At 43.4% G+C, this 24,301-nt stretch overlaps 1 protein-coding gene across 2 annotated transcripts in view; it reads left to right on the plus strand.

The window, feature by feature from the left end:
• The first annotated feature begins 1,785 nt into the window (after nucleotides 1-1,785).
• The window catches only part of pomt2 (protein-O-mannosyltransferase 2), a 303,990-nt gene continuing 281,474 nt past the window's right edge, over nucleotides 1,786-24,301 (plus strand). Inside the window, exon 1 of one of the 2 annotated variants that reach the window (XM_073039121.1) lies at nucleotides 1,786-2,058. In XM_073039121.1, coding sequence (XP_072895222.1) covers nucleotides 1,841-2,058 — 218 coding nt within the window. In that variant the 5' untranslated portion in view covers nucleotides 1,786-1,840. The remainder of the gene's footprint in view (nucleotides 2,059-24,301) is intronic. The other variant, XM_073039122.1, reaches the window with a different exon arrangement.

Consider the following 24,301-nt stretch of genomic DNA (forward strand, 5'->3'; position numbering starts at 1 on the left):
TCAATCATATTATGATCACTGCCTGCTAAGGGTTCCTTTACATTAAGCTAATAAAATCTGGGTTATTACACAACTCCCAATCTAAGATAGCCTTTCCCCCTGGTAGGCTCAAGCACAAACTGCTCTAAAAAGCCACCTCGTAGGCATTCAAGAAATTCACTCCTTCGCAATCTGACACCAACCTGATTTTCCCAATCCCCTTGCATTTTGAAGTCCACCTTTACAATTGAGACATTACCCTTATTACATGCCCTTTGCAATTTCAACCCCACATCCATCATATATATGGAGGCCTATATATGATTCCCCATTTTTTTAAACCCTTGTAGTTTCTTAACTCCACCCACAAAGATTTGACATTCTCTGACCCTATGTCGCCTCTTTCTAAAGACGTAATTCCATCTCTTACCAATAGGGCCACACCACCACCTCTGCCTTCCTGCCTGTCCTTTCGATACAAAGTATATCCTTTGATGTTAAATTCCCAACTATGACTTTATGTCAGCCATGACAATTTAATTAGAGAGCTTCAGGTAAAAGAACCCTTAGGGGAAAATTACCATATGATCAAATTCACACTGAAATTGGAGATGGAGAAGCTAAAGTCAGATGTATCAGTATTACAGTGGAGTCAAGGAAATTACATAGGCATGAGAGAGGAGCTTTTCAAAATTGATTGGAAAAGAACATTGGCAGGGACGAAGACAGAGCTGCAATGGCTGGAATTTCTGGAAGCAATTTGGAAGGCACAGGATATATATATCCCAAAGAGGAAGAAGTATTCTAAAGGCAAGGTGACAAGAAGACACAGAAGGGGTTCAAAGGAGGTTCGTGAATTGATTCCGGGATTGAATGGCTTGTCACATGAAGTGTGTTTGATGGCTCTGGGCTGTATTCACTAGCATACAGAAGAATGAAGGTGACCTAAAGTCCTTGATAGAGTGGATGTTTCCTATGGTGGGAGAGTCTAAGACCACAGCCTCAGAATAGAGGGGCATCCTTGTAGAACAGAGAAGAGGAGGAATTTCTTGAGGCAGACTGGTGAATCTGTGGAATTCTTTGCCATAGGCAGCTGTGGAGGCCAAGTTTTATGTATATTTAAGGCAGAGATAGATTGATTTTTGATAGGTCAAGGCATGAAAGGATACAGGGAGAAGGAAGAGATTGGGGCTGAGAAGAATATTGGATCAGCCATGATGAAATGGCTTAGCAGAGACACGCCCCCACCATGTGATACAGAGACACACACCCTCACCCATGGGATACAGAGACACATCTTCACAACCATGCATTAGGGATCCCAGTTTACATTACTGATGATATGTCCCAGTGCACACCCAGTTAATTAAGCCAAGTGGTGTTGGACCAGGTCAAAGGCATGGACCAGATTAAAGTGGCTCCACTACCCTATCCACAGCCCCACTTACCTCCTGATACTAAATTCCACAACCCTATCTCCCCCAGCCCCACAAACACGTCCTTCAATCCTACCATAATCCTAATGTCCAAACACACTCCAACTAACCCGGACTGTACTCGACGAACCCTGTTCACACCCCAACAAATGAGCTGACTTGTGTATGGAGGAGAACGATCCAATAATAGCAAGTGCTGGACCTGGTTTATGAAGGCGTGGGCCAGATTAAAATGACAGGGCTGCGTGACCTTGAATCTCAAGTGACGAGAACAAGAAGGATGATTTGCTCACTGCTCGCATAAACACAGCTCATTCCACCCCATCGTATCCAAAGGACCTACGGAAGATTAGTAGTGCCGCGCATGCGCGCTGTCCGTTGTTACGGGAGACGCGGCCTGTGCCTCCTGATCAATCCGCGGCGAGATGTCCTGCAGACAAACGAAGCATTTCTGGGATTTTACTGCATTGAGGGTTGCAGAAAGGCTGTTCGAGGGCTTGGGTTGCAAACGATCCTCGGTGGAACCGGCCAAAGGAGTAGGGGGTGACGGCGCCGGCCGCCATGGCCATCTGCTACTGATGTTGATCACCGCGCTGTCGCTGCTCAGCCGCTTCTACCACTTGTCGGAGCCCCAACATGTGTGGTGGGTGAGCGCAGGGTGGGGAGGTCGGTATCGGGGGAGTGTCTGTGAGGTTGGAGTGTGGGGTGCTTAGTATCCAGGTGGGTGGTGGGGGTTAGGGTTCATTTTCGGTGCGGAGTGTCTTTGAGGTGGGTAGTATCCGGGAGGGTTGTAGCCTGCTTCTTTTTACCCTATCTATACCTCTCATAATTTTGTGTACCTCTATCAAATCTCTCAGTCTTCTACGTTCTAAGGAGCAAAGTCCTAACCTATTCAATCTTTCCTTATATCCCAGCGACATTCTTCTAAGTGTTCTCTACATTTTCAACGTTATTTACATCTTTCTTCTAATTAGGTGACCAAACTACACACAATACTCCAAATTAAGCCTCACCAATGTCATATACAATAACAGCATAACATAGAAACCCTGCTCAATCCGCGGCAAGATACAGGCCCTTTGGCCCACAATGCTGTGCCAAACATGTACAGCACTTAGAAATTACCTAGTCCTAAGGTTACCCATAGCCCTTTATTTTCCTAAGCTCCATGTAGCGATCCAGGAGACTCTGAAAAGACCCTGTTGTATAACATCCCATATCCAGTAATCAATGTGAATTATGAATGCCAATGTGCCAAAAGTTTTTTTCGTCCCTGTCTACTTGTGATGCCACTTTTAAAATTTGTTTTTCAATTTTTCAAATTTATTTACATAGAATAATATCTTCCCTCCCCCTCCGCCCACTTCTGATGAATTATGAACTGTAATCCCTGATCTCTTTATCCTACAACATACCTCAATGCCCTATTGTTCACTGTGTAAAACCTCTGGTTGGACCTACCTAAGTGCAACAACTTGCATTTATTTGCATTAAATTCCATATGACATTTTTCAAGCTGGTCCAGATCGCACTATGTGTTCTGATGGTCTTCCTCACTGTACAGTCAGAGGCAATCATAAACTACCAATTTCTGGCTTCTGCCACAAAGCCAATGTCTAATTGAATTTCCTGCCTTGAATGCCGAGCGACTCAACTCGAATAACCTCCCATGCAGGACCTTGTCAAATGCCTTGCTAAAGCCCATGTAGACAACATCCATTGCCATGTCTTAATCAATTTTCCTGGTAGCTTCCTCTAAAAACTCTGTAAGATTGTTTAGACACAACATACTGTTACGTACCCTGTAACTGGGTTAACAAACCAGCAGAAATGGAATGATACGTTGGAGTCTGGTGGTACTGTAACTAAAAGGTGTTTATTAGTAAACTAAGCAATACAGTATCAAAAATGAAAATATACATATAAAACAGGTTAGCAATGATAAATACAGAAGTATAGAAATAAGAATCAAAACCAAGGTCTATCGTAGTTTAGGGGTAAATGAATAGTCTTAAGATAATGCAGAGTTCAGTTCAGTGTAAGTCGAGGTAGTTGCTGTTGTGATGTTGGAGAGAGAGAGTGAGCAAGATGTGAGCAGCTGCAGCAGGCAAACCTTCCGTTGTCTTCTTGTTCTGTTGTACTGATGTGGTAATTTGGTTATGACCCCTCCGTTCTCGGCTAGACCGTTCTTCTGTGGTGGACTCGTCACTCTGGCATGAGTGGACACACAAAAGCCCCCACCGGCCCTGGCATCCCACTGTGAGCTTTGTGACCGATCTCTGGATTCGGTCCTCCAAGCCCCCACCTTCCTGTGGGTGCACAACACTCTTGCAGTGTCTCGTGGTGTGTCTGCTGGTGTCTCAGCAGACCCGTCTTTTATCTCCCCTGATGGGGTATCAGCCATCCATTAACTCCATGTCCATCAAACTGACCACTCCCTCCTGTTGCAGCAGGCACCTGGCATCACTCTGCTGTGTCAGCAGGGATCCACACAAACAGGCCAAATGTCCTTGGCATTGAAGTCAACAATTAGCGAAGAAGCCATAATACTAAATGATCATTTTAATCCTTTTCTCTCTCTCTCTCTCTCTCTCTCTCTCCCTCTCTCCCTCTCTCCCTCTCTCCCTCTCTCCCTCTCTCCCTCTCTCCCTCTCTCCCTCTCCCCCTCTCTCCCCCTCTCTCCCCCTCTCTCCCCCTCTCTCTCCCTCTCTCTCCCTCTCTCTCCCTCTCTCTCCCTCTCTCTCCCTCTCTCTCCCTCTCTCTCCCTCTCTCTCCCTCTCTCTCCCTCTCTCTCCCTCTCTCTCCCTCTCTCTCCCTCTCTCTCCCTCCCTCCCCATAGTTCACAGGGGGGTCAACCCTGGACCCCATCTCCATCTGGTTTTCTCATCACACATAACAATACCATGCATGAAGCCATGCTGACTATCTCTAATTAGTCCATGTCTACCCAAATACTCATGTAACCTGTCCCTTGGTAACTTTCAAGTCCAGTCACTTTCGTACCGCAGATGTCAGGCTCGCTGGCCTATAAATTCTACTTTCTCCCCATGATGCGTGGATTTCCTCTGGGTGCTCTGGTTTCCTCCCACATTCCAAAGATACACAGTTTAGGGTTAGTGAGTTGTGGGTATGCAGTGTTGGTGCTGGAAGCGTGGAAGTGTAGGTTGCCTGTAGCACATCTTTGAACTGAGTTGGTTGTTGATGCAAATGATGCATTTCACATTGTTTTGATATACATGTGACAAATTGAAGCTAATAAAAATAAATAGGTGGACTTGCCCAATAACAGCTATCCTTAATTTACTCTCCCCAGCTTTTGCCCAATACTGTTTTCCTCTGAGGTCCTGTCATATCACCAGCTATCTTAAAATTTTAACTTTTATGACCACATTTACCAAAATGGTCTCTCTTTGAAGCTCTAGTCACTTGTTGGGTTGATTTCCATAAGACACGGGAGCAGAATTAGGCCATTCAGCCCATTGAGTTTGCTCTGCCATTTCATTGCTGATCAATTTTGTTCTAAACCCCATTCTCCTGCCTTCTCCCCGTAACCTTTCATGCCCTGACTAATCATTTCATTTTCATTTTGTCAAAGTATGGATGTGCAACTCTATTTGTCTTCTCCAGATGGCCATGAAACACAGAAAGACCAAACATCAACTTCCCCTGCATGAAAAAGAAAAAGAAAGAAAACTCACAAACCCTGTAATTCCCCACCCCCTGCAGAGAAAAACAGTGACAATAGCATCAAATCCCCCACACCTCCCTCCACAGGAACAAAAACAATGACAATAACAATCAACAATCCCTGATCCCCTCACTTGTAAAAAGAAAGAACAGTGACAGTAGCATCAAAACCCCCACAAACACACCCCTGGAAAAACCAAAGGAGACCAATATAAAGTACAGTCTAATCACATCAATCTCAGCACTTTCAACAGTCCTTCCATGACTCAGTACTCACACCTGGTCTGAATGGCCGTGCATTGGGAGCAATTGCTGACCCTCTCCGCATTCGCAATGGTGGTCTCAGTTGGCAATGAATCAAGAACCTATTAACATCCATCTTAAGTACACTCAATGACCTGGGTTCCTGTAGCAATGAATTCCACAGATTCACTTCCTTTGGCTGAAAAAATTCCTCCTCAGCAACGTTCTGAATGAATGTCCCTCTACTCAGAGGCTGTGCCCTCTGGTCCTACTCTCCCCCACTAAGGGATTCCTCAATCCCTTTGCATCTCTGATTTTTGTATTTTCTCTCCATTTGGAAAATAGCCAACCCTTTCATTTCTTCTACCGAAGTGCATGACCGTACACTTCCCGACACTGTATTCCATTTGCCGTTTCTTTGCCCATTCTCCAAATGGGTTTAAGTTCTTCTGTAGCCTTCCTATTTCCTCACGGCTACCTGCCCTTCCATCTATTCATGTGTTATCTGCAAACTCTGCAATAAAGCTATAAGTTTCATCATCCCAATCATTGACATATAATGTAAAAAGAATCGGTCCCAACACAGTACCTGTGGAACTTTACTAGTCATCGGCATCCAACCAGAAAAGGCTCGCTTTATTTCCACTCTTTGCCTCTTGCCAATCAGTTGCTGCTTAGTCCATGCTAGAATCTTTCCAGCAATACCACGGGCTCGTAACTTGTTAAGCAGCCTCATCATGCATGGCACCTTGTCAAATGTCTTCTGAAAATCCAAGTACACAACATCAGCGGAATCTCCTTTGTCTATCCTACTTGTTATTAATTCAAAGAATTCCAACAGATTTGTCAGGCAAGATTTTCCCTTGAGGAAGCCATGCTGACTGTGGCCTATTTTATCATGTGCCTCTAAGTATACCAAAACCATATCCTTGACGATTAGACATCTTCTCAACCACTGAGGTCAGACTAACTGGTCTATAATATCCTTTCTCCTGCTTCCCTCCCTTCTTGAAGAGTGGAGTGGCATTTGCAATTTTCTAGTCTTCCAGAACCATTCAAGAATCTAGTGATTCTTGAATGATCATTACTAAGGCCTCCACAATCTCTTACATAGAACATAGAATAGTACAGCACAGTACAGGCCCTTTGGCCCACCATGTTGTGCCGACCCTTAAACCCTGCCTCCCATATATCCCCTCACCTTAAATTCCTCCACATACCTGTCTAGTAGTCTTTTAAATTTCACTAGCATATCTGCCTCCACCACAGACTCGGGCAGTGCGTTCCATGCACCAACCACTCTCTGAGTAAAAAACCTTCGTCTGATATCCCCCTTGAACTTTCCACCCCTTACCTTAAAGCCATGTCCTCTTGTATTGAGCAGTGGTGCCCTGGGGAAGAGGTGCTGGCTGTCTTCAGCCACCTCTTTCTGAACCCTGGGGTATACATCATCTGGTCCAGGTGACCTATCTATCTTTGGACCTTTAAGTTTCCGAAGAACTTTCTCCCTAGTTATGGTAACTTCACACACTTTGTAACCCCTGACACCTGGAACTTCAACCATACTGCAAGTGTCTTCCACAGTGAAGACTGACGCAAACTACTTAACTTACTCTAACTTCCCACTAATTTTTACTCTATTTTATGCCTCTTCTTTGGGTTTTATTTTGGCTCTGACTTCCCTTTTTAGCCATGTTTGTATCATCTTGCCTTCAGAATACTCCTTCCTCTTTGGGATGTATATATCCTGTGCCTTCTGAATTGCTTTCAGAAATTCCAGCCATTGCTGCTCTGCTGTCATCCCTGTCAGTGTTCTTTTCCAATCAATTTTGACCAGCTTCTCTCTCATGCCTATGTAATTTCCTTTACTCCACTGTAATACTGATACATCTGACTTTAGCTCCTTCTCAAATTTCAGTGTGAATTTGATCATATTATGATTACTTGCATTTAAGGGTTCTTTTACTTTAAGCTCGCTAATCAGTTCTGGTTCATTGCACAACACCCAATCCAGAAAAGCTGATCCCCTAGTGGGCTCAACCATGAGCTGCTCTAAAAGGTCATCTCATAGGCATTCTGGAAAGTCCTGCTCTTGGAATCCCACACCAACCTGATTTTCCCAATCTACCTGCATATTGAAATCCTCCATGACTATTATATCATTGCCCTTTTGGCATGCATTTTTTATATCCCCTTGTAACCTATAGACTTATGACTGTTTTGGGGTCTGTATACAACTCCCATCAGCATCTTTTTACCCTTGCAGTTCCTTAGTTCTGTCCACAAAGATTCAATACCTTCTGACCCTATGTCACCACATTCATTTTTACCAACAGAACCACACCACCATTTTTGCTTTCCTGTCTATCCTTTGGATACAATTTGTATCGTTGGCCATTAAGCTCCCAGCTATAATCTTCTTTCAGCTATGACTCAGTGATGCCTACAACATTTTACTTGCTAATTTGTAACTGTGCTACAAGTTCATCAAACTTATTTCGTATGCTGTGCGATTTCAAATATAATGCTTTTAGTCTTGTATTCACCCTTTTAGATTTTGTTTGCCTTTTATGTTGCAACTCATTTTGTTGACTACAATTTTCCCCTATCATCAGCCTCTCTTTTGTGGGAGTCTCACTGCACATTGCCTCTGTTTGTAACCCAATCTTTTCCATCTTCAGCACGATCACTTCTATTCCCATCTCCCTGCCGAACTAGTTTAATTCCACCCAAATGACTCTTGCCAAACTGCCCACAAAGATATCGGACCCCTTCCAATTCAGGTGTAACCCGTTTCTTTTGTATAAGTGCTACCTTCCCCATAAGAGATCCCAATGATCCATAAAGCTAAACCCCTGTCCCCTGAAACAGTTCCTTAGCCACACATTCACTTGCCAAATCATCCTATTCTTACCCCTCACAGGCATGTGGCACAGGCAGCAATTCAGAGATTACTACCCTGGAGATCCTGTTTCTCAGCTTTCAACCTAGCTCACTAAAGTCTCTCTTCAGGACCTTCTTACCTAATGACTTATGTCATTGGTGCCAATATGTACCAAGACTTCTGGCTGCTTACCCTTGCCCTTGAGCATGCCATGGAGCCGATCTGAGACATCCCTGATGTCTGAGATGTCTGGGATCTGATATCTGAGGAATATAAAAGAGGATAGCAAAAGCTTTTTTAGGTATGTGAAGAGAAAGAAGATAATTAAGAACAATGTTGGGCCCTTGAAGAATGAATTGGGTGAAATTGTTATGGAAACAGAGAAATGGCAGAAGAATTTAATAAGTACTTTAGATCTGTCTTCACTAAGGAAGACACAAGCAATCTCCCAGATGTATGGATGGGCCAAGGACATAGGGTAACAGAGGAAATGAAACAGATTGGCATTAGGAAGGAAACGGTGATGAGTAGACTGATGGGACTGAAGGCTGACAAATCCCCAGGTCCAGATGGTCTGCATCCTAGGGTACTAAAGGAGGTGGCCCTGGAAATTGCGGATGCATTGGTAATCATTTTCTAATGTTCCTTAGATTCAGGATCAGTTCCTGAGGATTGGAGAATGGCTAATGTTATCCCACTTTTTAAGAAAGGAGGGAGGGAGAAAACAGAACTATCGACCTGTCAGCCTAACATCAGTAGTGGGGAAGATGCTAGAGTCCATTATTAAAGATGAAATAGTGGCATATCTAGATAGCAGTGATAGGATTGGGCCGAGCCAGCATGGATTTACAAGGGTAAATCATGCTTGACTAATCTTGGAGTTTTTCGAGGATGTAACCAGGAAGTTAGACAAGGGAGATCCAGTGGATGTAGTGTACCTCGATTTTCAGAAGGCATTTGATAAGGACCCACATAGGAGATTGGTGGGTAAAATCAAAGCTCATGGCATTGGGGGGAAGACATTGACATGGACAGAAAACTGGTTGGCAGATAGAAAGCAAAGGGTAGCGGTTTGCTGATGATACTAAGCTGGGTGGCAGTGTGACATGTGATGAGGATGTTAGGAGAATTCAGGGTGACTTGGATAGGCTGGGTGAGTGGGCAGATACTTGGCAGATGACGTTTAATGTGAATAAGTGTGAGGTTATCCACTTTGGGAGTAAGAACAGGAAGGCAGATTATTATCTGAACGGTGTAAAGTTAGGTAAGGGAGAAATACAAAGAGATCTAGGAGTCCTTGTTCATCAGTCACTGAAGGTGAATGAGCAAGTGCAGCAGGCAGTGAAGAAGGCTAATGGAATGTTGGCCTTTATTACAAAGGGGAATTGAGTACAAGAGCAAGGAAATCCTCTTGCATTTGTACAGGGCCCTGGTGAGACCTCTGCTGGAGCATTGTGTACAGTTTTGGTCTCCAGGGTTAAGGAAGGACATCCTGGCTGTAGAGGAAGTGCAGTGTAGATTCACGAGGTTAATTCCTGGGATGTCAGGACTGTCTTACGCAGAGAGGTTAGAGAGACTGGGCTTGTACACGCTGGAATTAAAGAGATTGAGAGGGGATCTGATTGCAACATATAAGATTATTAAGGGATTGGACAAGAGAGAGGCAGGAAATATGTTCCAGATGCTGGGAGAGTCCAGTACCAGAGGGCATGGTTTGAGAAAAAGGGGTAGGTCGTTTAGGACAGAGTTAAGGAAAAACTTCTCCCAGAGAGTTGTGGGGGTCTGGAATGCACTGCCTCGGAAAGCAGTGGAGGCCAATTCTTTGGATGCTTTCAAGAAGGAGCTAGATAGGTATCATGGATAGGGGAATCAAGGGATATGGGGACAAGGCAGGAACCGGGTATTGGTAGTAGCCATGATCTCAAAATGGTGGTGCAGGCTTGAAGGGCCAAATGGTCTACTTCTGCACCTATTGTCTATTGTCTATCTCTGATCCAGGCACTTTGGAGGCAACATACTAACCTGGTGCTTCTATCATGCCCATAGAACCTCATCTCTGTCCACTTCCTGGAGAATCTCTTATCAGCACTATAGTTCTGTTCAGCTCTCTACTATTCTGAACCCTGCCCAGACTCTCAGTACCAGAGACCCAGTCCCTGTGGCTCTCCTCAGTAGTCGTCCCCCTCAATAGTATCTAAAGTTAAATACTTATTATTGAGGAATACAGGCACAGGTGTACACTGCACTGGCCGTGCATTTCCCCAACTTCCCCTGACAGTCACCCAGTTACCTGTCTTCTGCAACTTGGGGGTGACTATCCCTCTGTAGCTCCTGCCTATCACCACCTCATTTTCCTGTATGAATTGAAGGCTATCAAGCTTCAGCTCCAGTTCCTTGATACATTTTGTCAGGAGTTGTAGCTCAGCACACCTTGTGCAGATGTGTTTACCTGGGAGACTGCTGGTCTCCCAGACTTCCCACATCCCTCAAGCAGTACAATTACTGCCTGAGCCATTCTTACTATACTATGCACTAATAGAATGAGGAATTAACAAATAAGAACACAGAGTGACTACCTCATCCAAGCCTGATCTCGCTGAGGACAGATGAGCCAAAGCTGTTCTTAAGACTGGCACACTCACAAGAATGGCTGCTCTGCCCTCACCTTAGTTACTTGTATTCCCCCTTTCTACTGATTGCCTCTTGCTGATTGGTCACTCCTCAACTCAGAGAAACTGCCGTGAAACTCTTAACTTTGAAATCTCATTTGCCGCCTTGATTAAAAACTAGATCTTTTTATGCACCCCTGGTGTGGATTGTCCAACTCAGAGAAAACAATTGGTCCATCTGGTCTAGGTGACTTATCTACCTTCAGACTTTGAGCTTCCCAAGAACCTTCCCCATCGTAATAGCAACTTCACTCATCTCTGCCTGCTGACCTCTCAGTTTCAATGAGAGCCCCCCCCCCCCCCCCACCCCCTCCTGCTAGTACAGGCCCAGAGCCATCAAGTGCTCCTTAAATGATAGCCCTTTCATTTCCGGAATCATTCCCTTGAACCTGTTCTGAAACCTCTCTCTTATCAGCACATCCTTTCCATATAACCATATAACAATTACAGCACGGAAACAGGCCATCTCGGCCCTTCTAGTCCGTGCCAAATGCTTACTCTCACCTAGTCCCACCGACCTGCACTCCGCCCATAACCCACCATTCCTTTCCTGTCCATATACCTATCCAATCTTTTTAAAAATGACAATATCGAACCTGCCTCTACCACTTCTACTGGAAGCTCGTTCCACACAGCTACCACTCTCTGAGTAAAGAAGTTCCCCCTTGTGTTACCCCTAAACTAAACTCATGTCCTCTTGTTTGAATCTCCCCTACTCTCAATGGAAAAAGCCTATCCATGTCAACTCCATCTATCCCCCTCATAATTTTAAATACCTCTATGAAGTCCCCCCTCAACCTCTACACTCCAAAGAATAAAGACGTAACGTGTTCAACCTTACAAACAAGCTGGAGGAACTCAGCAGGTTGGCAGCATCCGTTGAAACGAGCAGTCAACGTTTCGGGCAGAGACCTTTCGTCAGGACTTTGCCAGTCTTGACGAAGGGTCTCGGCCCGAAACATTGACTGCTCATTTCAACAGATGCTGCCCAACCTGCTGAGTTCCTCCAGCTGTTTGTACGTGTTGATTTGACCACAGCATTTGCAGTGTACTTTGTGTTTATTGTTCAACCTTTCTCTGTAACTTAGGTGCTGAAACCAGGTAACATTCTAGTATATCTCCTCTGTACTCTCTCTATTTTGTTGACATCTTTCCTATAATCCGGTGACCAGAACTGTACACAATACTCCAAATTTGGCCTGACCAATGCCTTGTACAATTTTAATATTACATCCCAACTCCTATACTCAATGCTCTGATTTATAAAGGCCAGCACACCAAAAGCTTTCTTCACCACCCTATCCAAATGAGATTCTACCTTCAGGGAACTCTGCACCATTATTACTGGAGCACTCTGTTCTACTGCATTCCTCAATGCCCTACCATTTACCATGTATGTCCTATTTTGATTAGTCTTACCAAAATGTAGCACCTCACACTTATCAGCATTAAACTCAATCTGCCATCTTTCAGCCCACTCTTCTAACTGGCCTAAATCTCTCTGCAAGCTTTGAAAACCTACCTCATTATCCACAACGCCACCTATCTTAGTATTATCTGCATACTTACTAATCCAATTTACCACCCCGTCATCCAGATCATTAATGTATATGACAAACAACATTGGACCCAGTACAGATCCCTGAGGCACACCACTAGTCACCAGCCTCATACCTGACAAACAGCTATCCACCACTACTCTCTGGCATCTCCCATCCAGCCACTGTTGAATCCATTTTACTACTTCAATATTAATACCTAACGATTGAACCTTCCTAAATAACCTTCCATGTGGAACCTTGTCAAAAGCTTTACTGAAGTCCATATAGACAACTTCCACCACTTTACCCTCATCAACTTTCCTAGTAACCTCTTCAAAAAATTCAATAAGATTTGTCAAACATGACCTTCCACACACAAATCCATGTTGACTGTTCCTAATCAGACCCTGTCTATCCAGATAATTATATATACCATCTCTAAGAATACTTTCCATTAATTTACCCACCACTGACATCAAACTGACAGGCCTATAATTGCTAGGTTTACTCTTAGAACCCTTTTTAAACAATGGAACCACATGAGCAATATGCCAAGCCTCCGGCACCATCCCTGTTTCTAATGACATTTGAAATATTTCTGTCAGAGCCCCTGCTATTTCTACATCAACTTCCCTCAAGGTCCTAAGGAATATCCTGTCAGGACCTGGAGACTTATCCACTTTTATATTCTTTAAAAGCGCCAGTACTTCCTCTTCTTTAATCATCATAGTTTCTATGACCACCCTACTTTTTTCCCTTACCTTACACAATTCAATATCCTTCTCCTTAGTGAATACTGAAGAAAAGAAATTGTTCAAAATCTCCCCCATCTCTTTTGGCTCCATACATAGCTGTCCACTCTGATTCTCTAAGGGACCAATTTTATCCCTCACTATCCTTTTGCTATTAATATAACTGTAGAAACCCTTTGGATTTATTTTCACCTTACTTGCCAAAGCAACCTCATATCTCCTTTTGGTTTTTCTAATTTTCTTAAGATTCTTTTTACATTCTTTATATTCCTCGAGCACTTCATTTACTCCATGCTGCCTATATTTATTGTAGATCTCTCTTTTTTTCCGAGCCAAGTTTCCAATATCACTTGAAAACCATGGCTCTCTCAAACTTTTAACTTTTCCTTTCAACCTAACAGGAACATAAAGATTCTGTACCCTCAAAATTTCTCCTTTAAATGACCTCCATTTCTCTATTACATCCTTCCCATAAAACAAATTGTCCCAATCCACTCCTTCTAAATCCTTTCGCATCTCCTCAAAGTTAGCCTTTCTCCAATCAAAAATCTCTACCCTGGGTCCAGACCTATCCTTCTCCATAATTATATTGAAACTAATGGCATTGTGATCACTGGACCCGAAGTGCTCCCCAACACATACCTCCGTCACCTGACCTATCTCATTCCGTAACAGGAGATCCAACACTGCCCCTTCTCTAGTTGGTACCTCTATGTATTGCTGCAGAAAACTATCCTGCACACATTTTACAAACTCCAAACCATCCAGCCCTTTTACAGAATGGGCTTCCCAGTCTTTGTGTGGAACAATAAAATCTCCCACAATCACAACCTTGTGCTTACTGCAAATATCTGCTATCTCCTTACAAATTTGCTCCTCCGATTCTCGTTCCCCATTAGGTGGTCTATAATACACCCCTATAAATGTTACTACACCTTTCCCATTCCTCAATTCCACCCAAATAGGCTCCCTGGACGAGCCCTCTAATCTATCCTGCCAAAGCACCACTGTAATACTTTCTGTGACAGGTGTTACGAAACCCCGTAACTGGTTCACTTACCAGCAAAGATAGAGAGGTCCGTTGAATTCTGATGGTACTATTTTTAAACGTTTTTATTTATAAAGGGGCACAAAAGTAAGGTTAATACAAACATTCAGATAATATATGTCGTCAATACTCAATCTAAAGCGCGGGTATAGTAATAATCAACAATAAGAAGTAGCTCTGTCGTCTGTCTAGGGGTAAAACTATTGTCCGATGGAAATATCAAAGTCTCTGGAGTTCATGCAGGCTTTTAACCTTCCGGGGACCGCTGTGTTTCACATGTTGGAGAGAGAGAGAATTTTTGATGAGAAAATAACTTGCCAGCCTTTTGGACTCAAATCGTTGAATCGGGAACGTGGGTTCCCCATTGTCAGTTCGAAGTCCTTTTCGGTGTTATCAGCCACTCGTTCCCTAGGCTAGGGGAAACGAATCACACGTGGCTTCCGAATAGCTTCCCGTCATCACGGGAGTGATGAGCGATGGTGTCTCCTTCTGGTGCGTCGCTGGGGTACTGCCTCCTGCAGTCCCCTTTTTATCTTGACTTGCGGAGTTGTAGATGTCAATCAAGGTAGGGTGATACAATCCCCACCCCACATTGCCCGAGGGTGTCCATGTCCCTGATAGCTGGCACGTAGTATAGAGTCGCAATTCATACAGGTGTCTCTAAGAACAATGGTCAAATCCGTTGCATTGTCTCTCATTTCCTGGGTCCAAGACCCGAATTAATAGCGATCTTGCGATTCTCAGGAAGGAGGGGGGGGTGCTGGTATCATAACACAGGCAATGCAACACCTCCCCCTCTTGTCCCTCCGATTCTATCACACCTGAAGCAACGAAATCCAGGAATAATTAGTTGCCAATCACACCCCTCCTGCAACCATGTTTCACTAATAGCTACAACATCATATTTCCAGGTATCAATCAATGCTCTAAGCTCATCCACTTTTCTTACAATGCTCCTAGCATTAAAATAAAAGCATTTAAGAAATTTTCCACCTCTTATTCTCTGTTTATCCGTAACGGTGCAAATAACTTTACTATCTTCTTTTTCTTCCTTCTCCCCTACATCTTCGGTCTGAGCGCTCCCCTTCTCTATATCCTGTCTATCACCTCACACACTGTCTACAAGCTTTCTCTATTTGTGAACTAACCTCCTCTCTCCTAGTCTCTTCAATTTGATTCCCACCCCCCCAACCATTCCAGTTTAAAGTCTCCGCAGTAGCCTTAGCAAATCTCCCTGCCAGCATATTGGTCCCCCTAGGATTCAAGTGCAACCTGTCCTTTTTGTACAGGTCACACCTGCCCCAAAAAAGGTCCCAATGATCCAGAAACTTGAATCCCTGCCCCTTGCTCCAATCCCTCAGCCATGCATTTATCCTCCACCTCATTCCATTCCTACTCTCACTGTCGTGTGGCACAGGCAGTAATCCCGAGATTACTACCTTTGTGGTCCTTCTTCTTAGATTATGGGCCCAAAACTACTCTGAATACTCCAAATGAGGCCTCACCAGTGCCTTATAAAGCATCCTTGCCTTTATATTCTAGTCCTCTTGAAATGAATGCTAACATTGCATTTACCTTCCTTACCACCGACTCAAGCTACAAATCAACCTTCAGGGAATCCTGTACAAGGACTCCCAAGTTCCTTTGCAGCTTGAATTTTAGCATTTTCTCCCTGTTTAGATGATAGTCTCTGTTTTTATTCCTTCCTAAAAGTGCATAACCATACACATCCCAACATTGTATTCCACCTACCACTTCTTTGCCCATTCTTCTAATGACTCCCTTCTTCCTCAACACTACTTGCCCCTCCACTGATTTTCATATTGTCTACAAACTTGGCCAGAATGCTGTCAATTCTGCCATCCAAACATTGACATACAAAGTACAAAAGGCGGTACCAACACTGACCCCTGGGGAACACTGATAGTCACCGGCAGCCAATCAGAACAGGCTCCCTTTATTCCCACTTTTTGCTTCCTGCCAATCGGGATGCTCTATCTATGTTAGTGTCTTTCCTGTAATTGCTTGCTGAGCAGCCTGGTGTGGCACCTTGCAAAAGACCTTCTCAAAATCCAAGTGAAAGACTCTCATTTGTCTATCCCGCTTGTTATTTCCTCAAAAGAATTCCAACAGATTTGTCAGGCAAGATTTCCCTTGAAGGAATCCATTCTGACTTTGGACTACTTTATCTTGTGCCTCCAAGTACCTTGAAAGAGTGGAGTGACATTTGCAATCTTCCAGTTCTCCGGAACCATGCCAGAATCAACTGATTATTGAAAGTTCATCACTAATGCTTCCAGAATCTCTTCAGCTACCTCTTTCAGAACGCTGGGATGTAGTCCATCTGGTCTATGTGACTTACAGTTGCAAGAAAAAGTTTGAGAACCCTTTGCAATTGCTTGTATTAATTACTCATAAAATGTGGTCAAAAGCACAATAATAATCTGCCTAAATTAATAACACACAAACAATTGTACCTTTCATGACTTTTATTAAAAACATGGTTCAATCATTCATAGTCCAGACTGGAAAAAGGTCTGTGAACATTTATGTTTAATAACAGGTAGATCCTCCTTTAGCAGCAATAACCTCCACCAAATGTTTCCTATAGCTGCTGATCAGACTTGCACAATGGCAAGGAGGAATTTTAGATCATTCCTCCATACAAAACTGCTTCAGTTCATCAATATATCACAATTCCCTCTCCTGTGATCACAATTCTATCTCCTTTTACCATAGCTTTGGAGAGGGATAGGAATAGAAAAGTTAGGAAAGTGTTTAATTGGAGTGAGGGGAAATATGAGGCTATCAAGCAGGAACTTGGAAGCATACATTGGAAACAGATGTTCTCAGGGAAATGTATGGAAGAAATGTGGCAAATGTTCAGGGTATATTTGCGTGGAGTTCTGCATAGGTACATTTCAATGAGACAGGGAAAGGATGGTAGGATAAAGGAACCGCGATGTACAAAGGCTGTTGTAAATCTAGTCAAGAAGAAAAGAAGAGCTTACAAAATGTTCAAAAAACTAGGTAATGTTAGAGATCTAGAGGATTATAAGGCTAGCAGGAAGGAGCTTAAGAATGAAATTAAGGGAGCCAGAAGGGGCCATGAGAAGGCTTTGGTGGACAGGATTAAGGAAAACCCCAAGGCATTCCACAAGTATGTGAAGAGCAAGAGGATAAGAGGTAAGAGAATCAAGTGTGACAGTGGAAAAGTGTGTATGGAACCAGAGGAGAATGCAGATGACTTACAGACTTACAGATCTCTACTCTCTTTCTTGAATAAGAGAACAACATCTGCAACTCTCCAATCCTCTGGAATGAGACTTATCCAACTTGATGCTTTCCAAATCTTCCTTATTCCATCTACTGTGTGCAGTCAAGTATAGCACCTTCAGTCCTGTATTCACCATTTTGATTTTGCTCCTGTTACACTTTAAGTCATCCCACTGACTGCAATTTTGCCTGGCCTTCCTCATGGTCTTACTACACACTGCATTGACCTGTATACCAACTGCACCATCCTTAACCCTATCACCCAGTTTCCCATCCCCCTGCCAAATTTCTTTAAACCTGCCTCAACAGCTCTAACAAACCTGCTTGCAAGGATGTAGGTTCCCTGCGACGTTTCAGCTGGAAATGTCGACTGTACTTTCTTTCAATAGGTGCTGCCTGGCCTGCTGAGTTCCTTCAGCATTTTGTGCGTGTTGCTCAGGTTTGCAGCGATGGAATACAATGTCGGGAAGTTTATTGTCATGCACTTTGGAAAAAGAAATGAAACGGTTGACTATTTTCTAAATGGAGAGAAAATACAAAAAACTGAGGCATGAAGGGACTTGTGAGTCCTTGTGCAGGATTCCCTAAAGGTTAATATTCAGATTGAGTCTGTGGTGAGTAAGGCACATGTGATGTTGGTATTACTTTCAAGAGGACTTTAATAGAAAAGCAAGCATGTAATGTAGTGGGTTTATAAAGCACTGTGAGTTCTCATTTGGAGTATTTTGTGAACAGTTTTGGGCCCCATATCGTAGAAAGGCTGTGCTGATACTGGTGAGGGTTCAAAGGAGTTCACAAAAAGGATTCCATGATTGAATGGCTTGTCAGATGAAGATTGTTTGAAGGTTCTGGGCCTAAATTTACAAGAATTCAGCAAAAAAGAGGGGTGACTTAATTGAAAACCGACAAAAGGCAACTGAAAAAGACATTGACAAAGTAAAGATGGAATGCAAAAGTCCACTAGCCAGTAATAGAACCATAGAACATTACAGCACAGAAACAGGCCTTTTGGCCCTACTTGGCTGTGCCAAACCATTTTTCTGCCTCGTCCCACTGACCTGCACCTGGTCCATATCCCTCCGTACACCTCTCATCCATGTACCTGTCCAAGTTTTTCTTAAATGTTAAAAGTGAGTCCGCATTTACCACTTCATCTGGCAGCTCATTCCACACTCCCACCACTCTCTGTGTGAAGAAGCCCCCCCCCCCAATGTTACCTTTAAATTTTTCCCCCTTCACCCTTAACCCATGTCCTCTGGTTTTTCTCGCTCCGAGCCTCAGTGGAAAAAGCCTGCTTGCATTCACTCTATCTATACCCATCATAATTTTATATACCTCTATCAAATCTCCCCTCATTCTTCTATGCTCCAGGGAATAAAGTCTTAACCTATTCAACCTTTCTCTGTAACTCAGTTTCTCAAGTCCCGGCAACATCCTTGTAAACCTTCTCTGCACTCTTTCAACCTTATTAATATCCTTCCTGTGATTCGGTGAACAAAACTGCACACAATACTCCAAATTTGGCCTCACCAATGCCTTATACAACCTCAGCATAACGTTTCAACTCTTATACTCAGTACTTTGATTTATAAAGGCCAATGTACCAAAAACGCTCTTTACGACCCTATCTACCTATGACGCCACTTTTAGGGAATTTTGTATCTGTATTCCTAGGTCACTCTGTTCTACTGCATTCCTCAGTGTCCTACCATTTACCTTGTGTGATCTACCTTGGTTTGTTCTTCCAAAGTGCAATACCTCGCACTTGTCTGTATTAAACTCCATCTGCCATTTTTCAGCCCATTTTTCCAGCTGGTCCAAATCCCTCTGCAAGCTTTGAAAACCTTCCTCACTGTCCATTACACCTCCAATCTTTCTATCATCAGCAAATTTGCTGATCCAATTTACCAGATTATCATCCAGATCATTGATATAGATGACAAATAACAATGGACCCAGCATTGATCCCTGTGGCACACCACTAGTCACAGGCCTCCACTCAGAGAAGCAATCCTCCACTGCCACTCTCTGACTTCTCCCATTGAGCCAATGTCTAATCCAATTTACTACATCACCATGTATACCTAGCGACTGAATCTTCCTAACTAACTTCCCATGCAGGACCTTATCAAAGGCCTTACTGAAGTTCATGTAGACAACATCCACTGCCTTCCCTTCATCCACATTCCTGGTAACCTCCTCGAAAAACTCTAATAGATTTGTTAAACAAGACCTACCATGCACAAAGCCGTGTTGACTCTCCCAAATAAGTCCCTGTCTATCTAAATACTTGTTGATCCTGTCTCTTAGTACTCCTTCCAATAATTTACCTACTACTGATGTCAAATTTACCGGCCTATAATTTCCCAGATTACTTTTAGAGCCTTTTTTAACGGAACAACATGAGCAATCCTCCGGCACCTCACCCGTAGAAACCGACATTTAAAATATATCTGCCAGGGTCCCTGCAATTTCAACACTAGTCTCCTTCAAGGTCCGAGGGAATACCCTGTCAGATCCTGGGGATTTATCTACTCTGATTTGCCTCAAGATAACAAGCACCTCCTCCTCTTCAATCTGTATAGGTTCCATGACCTCACTACCTACTTGCCTTATTTCCAAAGACTCCATGCCAGTTTCCTTAGTAAATACAGATGCAAAAAACCTGTTTAAGATGTCCTCCATTTCTTTTGGTTCCATACATAGCCGACCACTCCAATCTTCAAGAGGCCCAATTTTAAAACCATATAACAATTACAGCACAAAAACAGGCCATCTCGGCTCTTCTAGTCTGTGCTGAACACTTATTCTCACCTAGTCCCACTGACCTGCACTCAGCCCATAACCCTCCATTCCTTTCCTGTTCCTATACCTATCCAATTTTACTTTAAATGACAATACTGAACCTGCCTCTACCACTTCTACTGGAATCCCGTTCCGCACAGCTACCACTCTCTGAGTAAAGAAATTCCCTCTCATGTTACCCCTAAACTTTTGCCCCCTAATTCTCAACTCAAGTCCTCTTGTTTGAATCTCCCCTACTCTCAGTGGAAAAAGCCTATCCATGTCAACTCTATCTATCCCCTTCATAAATTTAAATACCTCTATCAAGTCCCCCCTCAACCTTCTATGCTCCAAAGAATAAAGACCTAACTTGTTCAACCTTTCTCTATAACTTAGGTGCTGAAACCCAGGTAACATTCTAGTAAATCTTCTCTGTACTCTCTCTATTTTGTTGATATCTTTCCTATAATTCGGTGACCAGAACTGTACACAATACTCCAAATTCGGCCTGACCAATGCCTTGTACAATTTTAACATTACATCCCAACTCCTATACTCAATACTCTGATTTATAAAGGCCAACATACCAAAAGCTTTCTTCACCACTCTATCCACATGAGATTCCACCTTCAGGGAGCTATGCACTATTATTCCTAGATCACTCTGTTCTACTGCATTCTTTAATTCCCTACCATTTACTATGTATGTCCTATTTGGATTATTCCTACCAAAATGTAACACCTCACACTTAACAGCATTAAACTCCATCTGCCTTAGTTCAGCCCACTCTTCTAACTGGCCTAGATCTCTCTGCAAGCTTTGAAAACCTACTTCATTATCCACAACGCCTCCTACCTCAGTATCATCTGCATATTTACTAATCCAATTTACCACCCCATCATCCAGATCATTAATGTATATGACAAACAACATTGGACCCAGTACAGATCCCTGAGGCACACCACTAGTCACTGGCCTCCAACCTGACAAACAGGTATCCACCACTGCTCTCTGGCATCTTCCATCCAGCCACTGTTGAATCCATTTTACTACTTCAATTTTAATACCTAACCATTGAACCTTCCTAACTAACCTTCCGAGCGGAACCTTGTCAAAGGCCTTACTGAAGTCCATATAGACAACATCCACTGTTTTACCCTCGTCAACTTTCCTGATAACCTCTTCAAAAAATTAAATAAGATTTGTCAAACATGACCTTCCACGCACAAATCCATGTTGACTGTTCCTAATCAGACCCTGTCTATCCAGATAATTATATATACCATCTCTAAGAATACTTTCTACTAATTTACCCACCACTGAGGTCAAACTGACAGGCCTATAATTGCTAGGTTTACTCTTAGAACCCTTTTTAAACAATGGAACAACATGAGCATTATGCCAATCCTCTGGCAGCATCCCCGTTTCTAATGACATTTGAAATATTTCTGACAGAGCCCCTGCTATTTCTAAACTAACTTCCCTCAAGGTCCTAAGGAATATCCTGTCAGGACCTGGAGATTTATCCACTTTTATATTCCTTAAAAGCACCAGCACTTCCTCCTCTTTAATCGTCATAGTTTCCATAACTTCCCTACTTGTTTCCCTTACCTTACACAATTCAATATCCTTCTCCTTGGTGAATACCCAAGAAAAGAAATTGTTCAAAATCTCCCCCATCTCTTTTGGCTCCACACATAGCTGTCCACTCTGATTCTCTAAGGGACCAATTTCATCCCTCACTATCTTTTTGCTATTAATATAACTGTAGAAACCCTTTGAATTTATTTTCACCTTACTTGCCAAAACAACCTCGTATCTTCTTTTAGCTTTTCTAATTTCTTTCTTAAGATTCTTTTTACATTCTTTATATTCCTCAAGCACCTCATTTACTCCATTCTACCTATATTTATTTTATCCCTTACTATCCTTTTGCTCTTAATATACCTGTAGAAACTCTTTGGATTATCCTTCACCTTGACTGCCAAAGCTACCTCATGCCTTCTTTTAGCCATCCTGATTTCTTTCTTAAGTATTTTTTTGCACTTTTAATATTCCTCAAGTACCTTAGTTTGCTCCCTGTTTCCTATACATGTCATACATCTTTCTTCTTTATCAGAGTTCCAATATCCCATGAGAACCAAGGTTCCTTATTCTTACTCACTTTGCCTTTAATCCTGACAGGAACATACAAACTCTGCACTTTCAAAATTTCTCCTTTGAATGCCTCCCACTTACTAACGACATCCTTGCCAGAGAACAACCTGTCCCAATCCACGCTTTTTAGATCCTTTCTCATTTCTTCAAATTTGGCCTTTTTCCAGTTTAGAACCTCAACCCGAGGACCAGATCTATCTTTATCCATGATCAAGTTGAAACTAAAGGTGTTATGATCACTGGAACCAAAGTGTTCCCCTACACACACTTCCGTCACCTGTCTTAACTCGTTTCCTAATAGGAGATCTGATATTGCATCCTCTCCAGTCAGTACCTCTATATATTGATTTAGAAAACTTTCCTGAACACATTTTATAAACTCTAACCCGTCTAGACCTTTAACAGTGTGGGAGTCCCAATCAATACATGGAAAATTAAAATCTCCTGCTATCAAAACTTTGTTTCCTGCAGTTGTCTGCTATCTTTCTGCAGGTTTGTTCCTCCAATTCTTGCTGACTATTGGGTGGTCTATAATACAATCCCGTTAATGTGGTCATACCTTTCTTGTTTCTCAGCTCCACCCATATGGCCTTGGTAGACAAGCCCTCTAATCTGTCCTGCCTGAGCACTGATGTAACATTTTCCCTGCGTAGCAATGACTCCCCCCCCCCCCCCCCCCCCACCCTTCATCCCTCTGCCTCTATCTCGTCTGAAACATCGAAACCCTGGAACATTTGGCTGCCCGTCCTGCCCCTCCTGAAGCCAAGTTTCACTAAAGGCTACAATGTCATAATTCCATGTGATAATCCACGCCCTCAGCTCGTAAGCCTTCCCCACAATACTCCTTGCATTGAAATAGACACACCTTAGAAGATTATTATCACCACACACAACCCTTCTATTTGTGACTTTGCATGAAACTTTAACATCATTTATTTTCACCCCCGCTCCACTATCTACTCTGGCACTCTGGTTCCCATCCCCCTACAAATCTTGTTTAAACCCCCCAATAGCACTAGAAACCTCCCTGCAAGGACATTGGTCACCTTGTAGTTCAGGTGTAACCTGTCTCTCTTGTACAGGTCCCACCTGCCCCAGAAGAGGTCCTGATGATCCTGAAATCTGAAACCCTGCCCCCTACACCAGTTCCTCAGCCACGTGTTCATCCTCTAGAGCATCCTATTCTTACCCTCACTGGCACGTGGCACAGGTAGCAATCCTGAGATTACCATCCTCGAAGTCCTGCTTTTTAACTTCCTACCAAGCTCTCTATACTCACTCTTCAGGACCTCCTCACTCTTTCTTCCTATGTCATTGGTACCGATGTGTATCATGACATCTGGCTGCTCATCCTCCCATTTCAGAATGCTGTGCACGGGATCAGGGACATCCCTGACCCTGGCACCCGGGAGGCAACAAACCATCTGGGAGTCTCTGATCCGACAACAGAACCTCCTGTCTGTACCTCTAACTGTTGAGTCCCCTATCACTACTGCTCTCCTCTTCTCCCCCCCCCCTCCCCCCTCGCACTGCAGAACCAGACTCAGTGCCAGGGAGATCCCGCTTCCGCAGCTGGTCCCAGGTAAGTCATCCCCTCCAACAGTATCCAAATCGGTATACTTGTTGTTGAGGGGAATGGCCACAGGGGAGCCCTGCTCTGCCTGCCATTTCCCCTTCTCTCGCCTGACGGTAACCCAATTACTTGTGCGCTGCTGCTTTGGCGTAACTGCCTCCCTGTAGTTACTATTTATAAACTCCTCATTCTCCCGAACGATCCAGTGGTCATCCAGCTCCTGTTTCAGTTCCCTAACACTGTTTGTTAGGAGCTGCAGCTGGGTGCACTTC

The sequence above is a fragment of the Hemitrygon akajei genome, chromosome 3 (genome assembly GCF_048418815.1).
Source record: "Hemitrygon akajei chromosome 3, sHemAka1.3, whole genome shotgun sequence".
Classification (NCBI taxonomy): Eukaryota; Metazoa; Chordata; class Chondrichthyes; order Myliobatiformes; family Dasyatidae; genus Hemitrygon; species Hemitrygon akajei.